Here is a 12,322-nt window from a genome sequence, read left to right on the forward strand (position 1 = left end):
TCAGACAGAACTTGAGAATAAACTACAGCAGCAGTCAACACAAGCAGCACAGGAACTTGCAGCAGAGAAACAGAAAATATCAGTGTTACAAAATACCTATGAAAAAAGTCAGGAAAGTCTAAAACAGCTTCAATCTGATTTCTATGGGAAGGAATCTGAACTTCTTGCCACAAGGCAAGATCTTAAGGTATAGTGAACTATATTATATATCATAAAAACCAGTAAGTTGTTTATAGACATTCATTAAATGATTGATTTGAACCCAAATGGGCACAGGAATGTTAGTATTTGTGGAATACCATGCTTCTTTTCTGTTGAATTATTATATTTGGAGAAACATGCTTTTTAAATTGTTTTATATAACAAAATATATATGTAAATACAGGCATTTAAAAATAACATCTTTAATAGAAATAATTTGGAAATTGTTAATTGCTACATTGGCTTATCTAAGGACTTTGCTGCCTTTATGTAAAAAAAATAACTTTTAAAACGGACTGCTGTTAAAAAAAATCTAAGGAGTTTTTAATTTTTTTATTTTTTTGCGGTATGTGGGGCTCCCACTGCTGTGGCGTCTCCCATTGCGGAGCACAGGCTCCGGACGTGCAGGCTCAGCGGCCATGGCTCACGGGCCCAGCCGCTCCGCAGCATGTGGGATCTTCCCGGACCGGGGCACGAACCTGCGTCCCTTGCATCGGCAGGCGGACTCTCAACTGCTGCGCCACCAGGGAAGCCCTAAAAAAAATCTAAGGAGTTTTAAATGTAAACCACTTGTGAAAATGCAAGCAATTTTACAGTTGCTTGTCAAGCAATATTAACTTCAGTTTTATATATTAGTCAACTTTCCAAGACTACTGGAATGCATAATGATTAAAATTAGATTATAGCTCAAAGTAAACTTAACCTTAATTATCTAAACATATATGGATATTCTGTCCTTGGCGATACTGTTTGATTAAAGTATCATTTTTACTAAAATGAAGGCTATGGAAAAAGGGTAAACAATTTTTATGTAGCATTAAGGTATCAATTCTCTAAGTGAAATGGAACATTTGTATTCTCTCGCAGAAGAGTTAGACATTTCTCTTTTTTTTTTTTTTTTTTTGCGGTATGCGGGTCTCTCACTGTTGTGGCCTCTCCCGATGTGGAGCACAGGCTCCGGACACGCAGGATTAGTGGCCATGGCTCCCGGGCCTAGCCGCTCCGCGGCACATGGGATCCTCCCAGACTGGGGCACGAACCCGTGTCCCCTGCGTTGGCAGGCGGACTCTCAACCACTGTGCCACCAGGGAAGCCCCAGCCATTTCTCTTTTTTGTCATAGTGAAATAGTATGCTTTTTGATTCTTTCCTATGTTTGGGTTTTTGTTTCTTAATTTAAAATGCCTTATTGAAAAGTTCTGTTGAAAATCACAGAATATTTTTATATGTAATATACATAAATATGCTATGTCACTTTATTCATAGGCTGCTATAGGGAAGGCTTTATGAAGGAGGTAGGACTTGGCCAGGTCCTGAAGGATATAAGAATTTGAATACACAGAGAGTCCTGAGAAAGATCAGTTCACTCAGGGGCACATTTGAGAAAAGGTGCAGCAATGGGAACCAGCAAAGCCAGGAGGCAGTCACCATAATTGTCTTGCTAGAGTGCTGCTTTGTGTTTGGAAGTTCAAGTTAAAAAGGTTGGGATCAAACTGTGAGGTATCTTAGATGCCTAGCAAGGACGACTGACTGGACTTTATATTGGGTTGCGGGGGGGATGAAGAGTCTAAGCAGAGGAATAAAATGAAGAAGGTATAATTTAGGTAACAACCTGGAACTGGTTTATAGATAGCAGCTTGGTTTGGATCTGGCGTAAACTAGTGCTGGGGAGATTAGTTAAGAGGCTATCTCCCTTCCTTCCTCCATAAACTCCAGTAATCTAGCTGTGAGCTGATTAGAACTGGAGTTAAAGAGGATGGAACAGAAGAGATTAACGGGAGAGAGAATATGAAACAAAAGGGCTGAATAACGTACAGGGTGCAAGGAAGTGAAGGAATCAGTGGTGACTAATGATCTGACAAAGAAACAGGAGACTGGGTAAAAGAATTTTCATAGGGCCAACAGTAGATATTATATATATATAAAGTTCACAATTAGCAAGAGTTCTTTAAAGAAAATACCACCTGACATTTAGAAAGTGTCTTACTTGCTATATTCTCTAAGTAGCTTTAAATTATTATTAGTTTTCCTTTACAATACTGTTGCAAGTCAGGGAGGGTTTGTGGAAGAGTTTGGACTTTATCCTAAAGGCAGGAGGGAACCACTGAAAGGATGTGCTCGGATTTGTATTTTAGGCCAATAACCGGCTGCAGGAGAAGGAATGGATTGTAGGGGAACGTGGCTGAACGTTGGGATGAGAGAGGAGACTTTGTGGTAGTCCAAGTGTGGATGGTGACAGCTCGGGCTGGTAGTAGTAAGGATGCAGAATGTGCATGAATTCAAAGGACATTGAGGTGATAGAGAAGATGAAACCTAATGACTGAGTAGAAGTTCTGTAGAAATCATGTTTTTTCTTCATATGGATGTATTATTTACCTAAGAGCATAACACAGTAATAAGACTTAGATCTTTTAAATCAGTATTTTTTTCATTAAGCCAACAATTATTTTTATTATGCCCGAAAGCTACATCATGTTCTAATTTTATACACAAAAGAAAAATTCAAATGTAAACGTGGGCAAGAAGAGAAAGACAGAGGGATAAGGCTGTTGTGGAGTTTAACAACTGTTGAGAGGCCGTGGATAGACTCTCTTCAAAGCTTCCTTTTGCAGATGAAACTGAGGCCCTGCTTGGTTAGTGACAGGCCTAGTGTTTGCACAATAACAGAACGATGATTGGATCTCAGTTCTTCTGATTCATAGCCCTTTGTTAAAAAAAATAATTAATTAATTTGGCTGCGTTGGGTCATCGTTGCTGTGTGTGGGCTTTTCTCTAGTTGTGGTGAGCGGGCGTACTCTTTCTTGCGATGCGCAGGCTTCTCATTGCGGTGGCTTTTCTTGTTGCGGAGCATGGGCTCTAGGCGCTTGGGCTTCAGTAGTTGTGGCACACAGGCTCAGCAGTTGTGGCTCTCAGTCTCTAGAGCGCAGGCTCAGTAGTTGTGGTGCACGGGCTTAGTTGCTCTGCAGCATGTGGGATCTTCCTGGACCAGGGCTCGAACCCATATCCTCTGCATTGGCAGGCGGATTCTTAACCAATATGCCACTGGGGAAGACCAGTAGCCCTTTATTGTTTTACCATCATTTCACTAGAATTTTTTTTATAAAATAGGATATTGACAAATATAAAATAGGATATTGAAATTTTTAATAAAATAGGATATTGACAAATTTTAATAAAATAGGATATTGACAAAATACCCTATTTTATTTTTTTATGAAATAGGATATTTGGAAGTTAATCCTTCCAAAATGACAGGTATCTGAACTACTTAAGTTAATTTTTTAAAAAGGAAAGAAATTCCTAGGAAAGTTCAAGTAATATTTATAATAGGCCAGAATAATGGATCAGCCATTCTTTTGCTTCAGTGATTATTATATGACCTTATGTATAAGAGAGAAAGGGAGACGTTCAGAACCTTGTAACATGACACCTAAGTTAAGGCTGCCATCTGTGGGCTGATGGTGTATACCAAGACACCAGTAGAATGGAAGACCGGCTGCCTTGATCTATGCCTTTAGCCCCATCTGCTGGATTATTTATGAAATACTGAAATTTGTTGACTGGATATTTCAAACTGGCTATGCTGTGTGCTATTCTTTGTTTTCCAGGAAAGGTAGAAGTGGCGTTTAACTGTAAATTTTGCACCCTCAGTGAAGTGAAAATTCTAGGATAAAAAGTTTAGAATTAAATGTAAATCTTCTTAGCCTAGTACTGTTCTTTATGTCATTTCATCAAACATCAAGAAAAAGTAATAACTAAAAATTTTAAAGTTTTATTTTGAAAGAGAAAAGGGAAAAATTGAACAGACCCCCCCCCCCCAAAATACCCACCAATAGCTACCACAGAACAGTGTAGAAAATCTTTTTTTTTTTGCTACATTACTATAATGTGATTGGAGTATTCAGGATCAGGGTTGGCACTTGATCTACTCAGGGATTTGCTTATTCCAGTGGCAGTGGGTGGCTTAAAGATAGCCCCAGTAAACCATCTAATGGAAGAGGGAGTTCTCCAAGGGAAAAGATGCTGAGCAGATGAAAATAATATAGTCTGAAGCAAGAAAGATAAAAGGAAAATTTGAAACGGCAGTATACTGCTGAATGATATAGATTGAATATTCAGGCAAGGTAGAACAACATGTATTGGCTCAGAAAATAGTGCATATTTTGAACTTGACTTTAAAGATTTAGTCACTAGGATTTTGTGAGTTCAGAATTTTATAGGCTGTTATTTAAACCATGGACTTTGGAATTCTGTGGTTAGAGATTGGGGGTATTCTTGCTTTTAGGCTCTAGCAAGTGTGTTGGTATTCTTTAGCATTAGATCAGGACTTCTGTTACCGAATTACAATTGCTATAGACAGCATGGGCTAGGCTTTGTCAAATTTTATTCTTTTTCTCTGAAATCACACTCACCTTTTGTGATACTTAGGTCAGTTCCAACATGCCCACAAAGCCTTCTTTAAACATTCCACAGAAAATACACTCACACTCGTTTTTCTGTGCATTTGGCACATAGCAAATGCTCTAATACCCTGTACAACTTCCATTTTATACCCTGGTTCTGTTTTCCAGGCTATATGGTCAGCTTCTTTAAGTCCAGGACCATCTTTTACCCTCCTGTCTACCTTAGTAGTATACTCAATTAAAGCTTAGCTGCTTGATTAGTAAAGGACTAGATGACTTTAAGTCTTTTCCAAAAAGGAAGTCTTACAGTTTTTAGTGTTCCACTGGAAACTATTGAAAATGGAAATTTGGTTTATATCAGAAAAGACTTCTGAACCGGGTTATTTGTAAGGAATAATCTCTTTCAGGAAGCTTAAGTAAAGCCCTTTAAATAAGGTTTTCATTTATTTTTCATCGATTCTTTATCAAATGCTTACTGTAGCCAAGCCTAGATAGCAGTGATTCCTCCTGAATTGTATCTTCTGCCTTTTTTTCAAAGAAACTGTATCTCCAGAATAAGAAAGATAAACTTCTTCTAGATGGTGGAAGAGCATCTTAGAGTTATTTCCCTTAGCAGCTGAGTGGCAAGGTTCCTGCCATTTTCCATTCCCCACCTGTTACCATATCCACCTCCAAATCAAAATCTAATGAGTCAAAAAGTTGCTCTTTCCCCCAGCTTCAGCTTCTTGAAATATTTGGGCCTTCGAACAGTTAGTAACTATGGACTGTGTTAACTGACAGCGCTACTTCTACCACACAGATGAGAAGTTAAGAGGATGGGGGTGATGGCCTTGTTAGAAGTAGAGCCTCAGATGTCTGGTTGACTTTACTCTTTCAGTTCACTTAATCAGGTTGGCAGATTTGAAATACATTTTTTCCCCCAAGACAAAAACCCCTTTCTGTTTATTAAATAAACCTTTTAGCATGTCAAGGGCCATCATAGATCCTACAAAACATGTATGCATATATAATGTCACGTTTAACTATCTCTTTTTAAATTGCTTTCTTCCCATGTCTCCCCATATCTTCTCATTATGTATATGTTCTCTGAGTGTGTTTGATATGGTTCCTACTTATTTGATATTCTTCGTATCACTTAGCTAGTAAATACAGATTATTTCTAGAAGCTTTGAAATTGCTTCAGTTTTATTAAATATTTTATACTTGCCTATGGAAAATACTACAAGTATTTTGCATAGGCAAGAGAGTTATCTAGCATTCTTTCTCTTTTACATCATCTTACTGAAGGGCATAACATACTTTTTTTTTAAATTTAACTTTTTTAACATCTTTATTGGAGTATAATTGCTTTACAATGTTGTGTTAGTGAATCAGCTATACAAATACATACATCCCCATATCTCCTCCCTCTTGCGTCTCCCTCCCACCCTCCCTATCCCACCCCTCTAGGTGGTTACAAAGCACCGACCTGATCTCCCTGTGCTATGTGGCTGCTTCCCACTAGGTATCTGTTTTACATTTGGTAGGTGTATATATGTCACTGCCACTCTCTCACTTCGTCCCAGCTTACCCTTCCCCCTCCCCGTGTCCTCAAGTCCATTCTCTACGTCTGAGTCTTTATTCCTGTCCTGCCCCTAGGTTCATCAGAACTATTTTTTTAGATGCCATATATATGTGTTAGCATACGGTATTTATTCTCTTTTTGACTTCACTTTGTATGACAGACTCTAGGTCCATCCACCTCACTACAAATAACTCAATTTGGTTTCTTTTTATGCCTGAGTAATATTCCATTGTGTATATGTGCCACATCTTCTTTATCCATTCATCTGTCGATGGACACTTAGGTTGCTTCCATGTTCTGGCTATTCTAAACAGTCTTGCAATGAACATTGTGGTACATGTCTCTTTTTGAATTATGGTTTTCTTGGGGTATATGCCCAGTAGTGGGATTGCTGGGTCATATGGTAGTTCTATTTTTAGTTTTTTAAGGGACGTCCATACTGTTCTCCATAGTGGATGTATCAATTTACATTCCCACCAACAGTGCAAGGGGGTTCCCTTTTCTCCACACCCTCTCCAGCATTTATTGTTTGTAGATTTTATGATGATGGCCATTCTGACTGGTGTGAGGTGATACCTCATTGTGGTTTTGATTTGCATTTCTCTAATGATTAGTGGTGTTGAGCATCCTTTCATGTGTTTAATTGGCAATCTGTATATCTTTGGAGAAATGTCTCTTAGGTCTTCTGCCCATTTACTATCTTTTTAAAGTATATTACTTTCCACTATGCTATGCATAACTTATGTATAACTGTTAACTATTATGTTTCTGTTGAAATTTGCCAAAAAATGACATAATAATTTGGGGAAATTGTTTTTATAAGTCTGTAGAAGAGAAGCTTTCTCTAGCACAGGAAGACTTGATTTCAAATAGAAATCAAATTGGAAACCAAAATAAATTGATTCAAGAACTGAAGACCACCAAGGCTACTTTGGAGCAAGATTTAGCAAAGAAAGAACAGCAATTGAAGGAGCAGAGTAAAGCACTACAGGATATACAGAAAGAAAAGGTATTTTATTTTCTGACTAAATCTAGAATCTTAGTATTTAAAATTAAGAACCAGCTTTTTCTAAAGGTAAGTAGGGGTGTATTTTATATGATGCTAAGTTATAAAGTTGAAAGCATTGTATTATGACCAGTACGTTTAAAGATCAGTTAAAATTTTATATGAGAAATTCAAATTCTAGGAAACATTTTTTGGTTTCATAATTTAAATTTTATATTTCCATCAGCTGACATTATTCTGAAGTGTACAGTTCCTGAAGCTCTTGGTGTATTTTATTTGTGCAGTTCCTGAATTATGTGTTTATTTTTTGCTGCACTGTGTGGCTTGTGGGATCTTACTGCTCTGACCAAGGATCAAACCCAGGCCCTTGTCAGTGAGAGCGCGGAGTTCTAACCACTGGACCGCCAGGGAATTACCTCTGAATTATTTTTTAAAATTGGTGGATGTTTTTGTAGCGATGGCACTGGTGAGGCTGGCATGAAATTTATGATTTGTGCCTCAAGGTTAGAAAGTTCTGACAGAACTATAGTTCAGAGGCCTTTAATTACAAGGGTTTTAGATCAGGCAGATCTTGTTTTAGTTATATGGTTCTACTTTTAATAGCTTATTTAACTGCTCTAAGTCTTTGCTCCTTTACCTATAAAATGATTAAAAAGAGCTACCTGGCATAGAGATTAGATAATGTATACTCCTCCTCCCTAGGCGCCCTATATAAAGATAGTGATGATGATAATAAGTATAAGATGGTAGTTTTAGCTAAACTTTAGCCAGGCACTATTAATTTTAATAGTTACTGTAACTATTTAATCCTTATAACGATCTTATTGTTCATATTGTATAAATAAGGACACAGAGGCAAGAGAAGGTAAATAATTTGCTCAAGTTAACTAAGGTGGAAGGGGCAGAGACAGTCATAAATAGTAGCAGTCATTTTTGTTATATTACTTTTAATTTAAAACTTTTTTTAATAAATCATTTTTTCTATAGTCACTGAAAGAAAAAGAACTAGTAAATGAAAAATGTAAATTGGCAGAGATAGAGGAAATTAAGTGTAGACAAGAAAAAGAAATTGCTAAATTGAGTGAAGAACTCAAGTCTCACAAGCAAGAAAGCATAAAGGTATGTGAAGATAATCATTGTTTTTCCTTTTGTATTGTATTAGTGTTGTTAAAAATATTTGTGTATACATATTTATTTATTTATTTATTTTAGGACATACTATGTGTCAGGCACATTGTTTTGCTGTTTTTTGACAAATACTCTCGCTCTCACAGTGCTCGTGTTGCATAATATCTATACACATATTGAAACTATGTTACCTTTGTTTTCAAATTACTGAATAAAGCAGAGTAACCCTAAAAGTTTAGATTTTATTGAGGTGATAATCGACAGAGCTATCCATTATGCTTACAGATAGTACACTTCAAAATATGTAAGAGTTTAGAATTAAGATTATAAGGGATCGTTTTTTTAATCGTTTTTCTTCCTAAAATCCTTTAATAATCTGTTGTTTAGAACATTTTTCCTATCATTAGCATGACTGGCATGCCACCTGAAAAAATTAACTGCTTATAATTTGCTTTGTAAAGTGTTTGTAAAATGTCATTTTCTTAGAGAAAGGTTGGATTTTCCCTTGAGTGCTCTCATAATACCTCTTATGTCTATCAGTATACTTGCCATTTTGCTTTATAATTACTTACCTCTTTATGTCATTATGTTCTTCCAGACTGTGACTACCTTAAAGCAGGGACTGTATATAATTCATCTTTATATATATATCCCTAGAACCTGACACAGTGTGTGATGCCTAAATGTTGAACCAATAAATGCCTCCTAAATGAAGAAAGGGAAAATAAGGGGTAGAAAATTCTCACATAATTTAATCAAAACATATGCATGCAAAGCATCACTTGAATTTAAATGATTGTTGAGCAGGAAGTACATAATATTTCACCTTTTTAATCAACTGTTTGAAATACTGAACTTTAAGACTCTTGTAAGAGGCTAAAACTCTTTGTTTATATTGTAATAAGTTGCATAAATTTCAGCTACATTTTTTTTTTTTTTTTTTTTACCATAAAGGATGACTTATTTTGGCCTCACTTTCTCATAGGAGGTAACAAATCTCAAGGATGCCAAACAGCTTTTGATTCAGCGGAAATTAGAGCTTCAAGGGAAAGTAGATTCCCTAAAGGCAACCCTTGAACAGGAGAAGAAAGCCCAGCAAATGCTAAAAGAGCAGATGAAAAAGGAAGAAGATGAGCTGCAGAAAGAATTTATGGAGAAGGAAGCTAAACTGGTAAGTTAGTGGTGGGAGGTGTGTTTTTTAATTGATTTTGTAAATTAATCCAGTTAGAGAGGATTTTTCTACTTAAAAATTATGATTCAAATGCTCACCTAACATTTAATTTTTGATTTAAGACAAGAGATCTGATTTGTCTAAATAGCTGACATGTGATTGGAAATATTTTATTCTGTGATTATATTTTGGTTTATATAAGTGAAAATTCAATAAAACATGATGGGGGGGCACTTTTAGTGCCAGAAAAACAAACAAACCGATAACTATGTAGATTGAGGTAAATGGCATGAATGCTAATCATGTTAAACTCATTTGTTTGTTCAAACTGAATGTTGATAAGGGGGAACGGAAACTTCAGTTTGGAATACAATGACCAAAGTCTACTTTTCCTTCCCTAACTTGTGCATGCCAAATGGGAAGCATCTGGCTTTCCTCTGTTGAATTAAGTCCAGATAGCCCCAGATAAATTGACTGCTGAATGTTTTCGTTGAAGAACTGCAATTTCAAGTTCACACAGTGATTTGAAGTACTGTTTTTTTGGCAGGTTGATAGAGACAAAAGGATGCATTTGGAATTTGAGACATAAGAAAATGCCAGCTCTATCTCCAGGGCACCTTGCTATCCCTAACTATGTGTTCTTCCCCTGTTCTAGTGGAAAAAAGGAAAATCTCAAATTGCTTTACTTTAGTTTGATCTTATAAGAGGCTTGCTGACCACCATTTCAGTGTTATGACCACTGTCAGTTCAAATTACACAGATGTTTGTGGAATCAGTTTTATCAGTGCCTTCTTCCCTGAAGAAGTAATATTATTTATGTTGCCAATATTTAAAGTTCAACAACTAACTTAAATTTTGCACTACTTTTGTAATAGGTTTTTTACCCACTGTTTTTCCTTTTCTCAGCTTTCCGAAATAAAAGAAAAAGAAGTAGGAATGAAGCAGCATGAAGAAAATGAGACTAAACTTACCATGCAGATTACAGCATTAAATGAAAACTTGGGCACCATAAAGAAGGAGTGGCAGTCCAGTCAACGGAGAGTCAGTGAGCTTGAGAAACAGACGGACGACTTACGGGGTGAAATTGCGGTATTGGAAGCAACGGTTCAAAATAATCAAGATGAAAGGAGGGCACTACTAGAAAGGTGGTTGATGTCTAGTAAAATTAGTTTATTTCCATGCTAAGTGATAAAAAGGTTGTTGTATTCCACATTTAAAAAAATAGAAGTCTTGAGAAAAGTGCTCCTGCAGGTATTTAAGTAGCCATTTAAAAATTAACCCTTACAACAGAGTTGAAATTAATGTATTATGTTTAAAGTTACTAAAGTAGTTCATTATCTGTGTTCAGAAAGGGTCTTTAATGATTTTTTAAAAATGAATTGTTTTTGCAATCTATTTCAGGTGTCTTAAAGGAGAAGGTGAAATAGAAAAGCTTCAAACCAAAGTACTAGAATTGCAAAGAAAGCTGGATAATACAACTGCAGCAGTGCAGGAACTGGGCAGAGAGAATCAGTCCCTTCAAGTGAGTCACCTGGTGTATGAGGCAGTTTTTTAGTCTAGAATTTACCTCTTAGTGAAAAGCATATTTTCAGCATTTAAAATAAGTCTCATCTTTAATAAGACTTTTGAATGGCTACTGCCTGTGTAGCAGTATTGCAGGTATTACAGGTAATTAAATATAAGATTTAAAGAACTTATCTTAGACCCCAATGATTAGAGAGCCATATCATTCATGAATTGTCATTATTGGGAAGAGCACAAAGGAATGAGTTGCTATGTGATAAAGAAGTGATCTGATCATATGCTCAGAGTTCCAAGGAAGGATTGATCCTTAGGGTTAGAATGAATGGGAAATCACCAAAGGTTAGAAATTACCAATGCCTTTGAGGTATAAAACTTGCTTTGCTTTGCTTGATTGATTGATTTGATTGATTGATTGATTGATTGTCATTCAGACTTAATTATGTAACAACTTTTGATAATGGAAGTTGACCAAAGTATTTCTGATTTTTAAAATTTTATCCATTTTAAAACTTGGCCACCAACTTAGAAATTATCAATCATTCTTTATAGCACTGAACATTATGTTTTGTTTTTTTTTTGAATAGATCAAACATACACAAGCGTTGAATAGAAAGTGGGCTGAAGACAATGAAGTACAAAACTGTATGGCCTGTGGGAAAGGATTTTCAGTAACCGTGAGACGGGTAAATGGTTTTGTTATATTGCTACAGTTCTTGATTTTATTTCTCAGTGACAATGTTTTAACCATCGAAATTGTCCTGCATTTGACAGATTTTTAAAGTTTTGCCATTTATTAACTTTAATTTACAACTACATAGAATTAAGTTTCATGAAATCTTGTTTCTGGTTAGTGTATGTGTTTCAATTTTAGTTTTAAATTCAGTTATTACCTTCCTACTGAGTTACTCTCTTGGATAATCATTTTCTGAACCAGTGCATCAGTATTAAACTCATGTTTTAGTCACCATAGGGTTCTCTTAAAGGAAAAAAAGCAGAGATAAAAAAATCACTTTAGGGCTTCCCTGGTGGCACAGAGGTTGAGAGTCCGCCTGCCAATGCAGGGGACACGGGTTCATGCCCCGGTCCGGGAAGATCCCACATGCCGTGGAGTGGCTGGGCCCATGAGCCATGGCCACTGAGCCTGCGCATCCGGAGCCTGTGCTCCGCAACGGGAGAGGCCACAACAGTGAGAGGCCCACATACTGCAAAAAAAAAAAAAAAAAAATCATTTTAAATAATGCCATTATGTGATGTTTCAAGTTTATATTCCTATTGAAGAAATTATGCCTGAAACATTTTGTAAATAGGAATAATTTTTCACCTGATA

The 12,322-nt window shown here is 36.4% G+C and overlaps 1 protein-coding gene across 1 annotated transcript in view; it reads left to right on the plus strand.

Moving 5' to 3' along the window:
- Nucleotides 1–12,322, plus strand: part of EEA1 (early endosome antigen 1) — a 128,744-nt gene that overhangs the window by 116,011 nt on the left and 411 nt on the right. Inside the window, exons 22-28 of the mRNA XM_065887448.1 lie at nucleotides 5–187; nucleotides 6,990–7,175; nucleotides 8,160–8,291; nucleotides 9,286–9,471; nucleotides 10,378–10,616; nucleotides 10,873–10,993; nucleotides 11,580–11,678. Of these exons, the coding sequence (XP_065743520.1) occupies nucleotides 5–187; nucleotides 6,990–7,175; nucleotides 8,160–8,291; nucleotides 9,286–9,471; nucleotides 10,378–10,616; nucleotides 10,873–10,993; nucleotides 11,580–11,678 (1,146 nt within the window). The remainder of the gene's footprint in view (nucleotides 1–4; nucleotides 188–6,989; nucleotides 7,176–8,159; nucleotides 8,292–9,285; nucleotides 9,472–10,377; nucleotides 10,617–10,872; nucleotides 10,994–11,579; nucleotides 11,679–12,322) is intronic.

The sequence above is a fragment of the Phocoena phocoena genome, chromosome 11 (genome assembly GCF_963924675.1).
Source record: "Phocoena phocoena chromosome 11, mPhoPho1.1, whole genome shotgun sequence".
NCBI classification, from domain to species: Eukaryota; Metazoa; Chordata; class Mammalia; order Artiodactyla; family Phocoenidae; genus Phocoena; species Phocoena phocoena.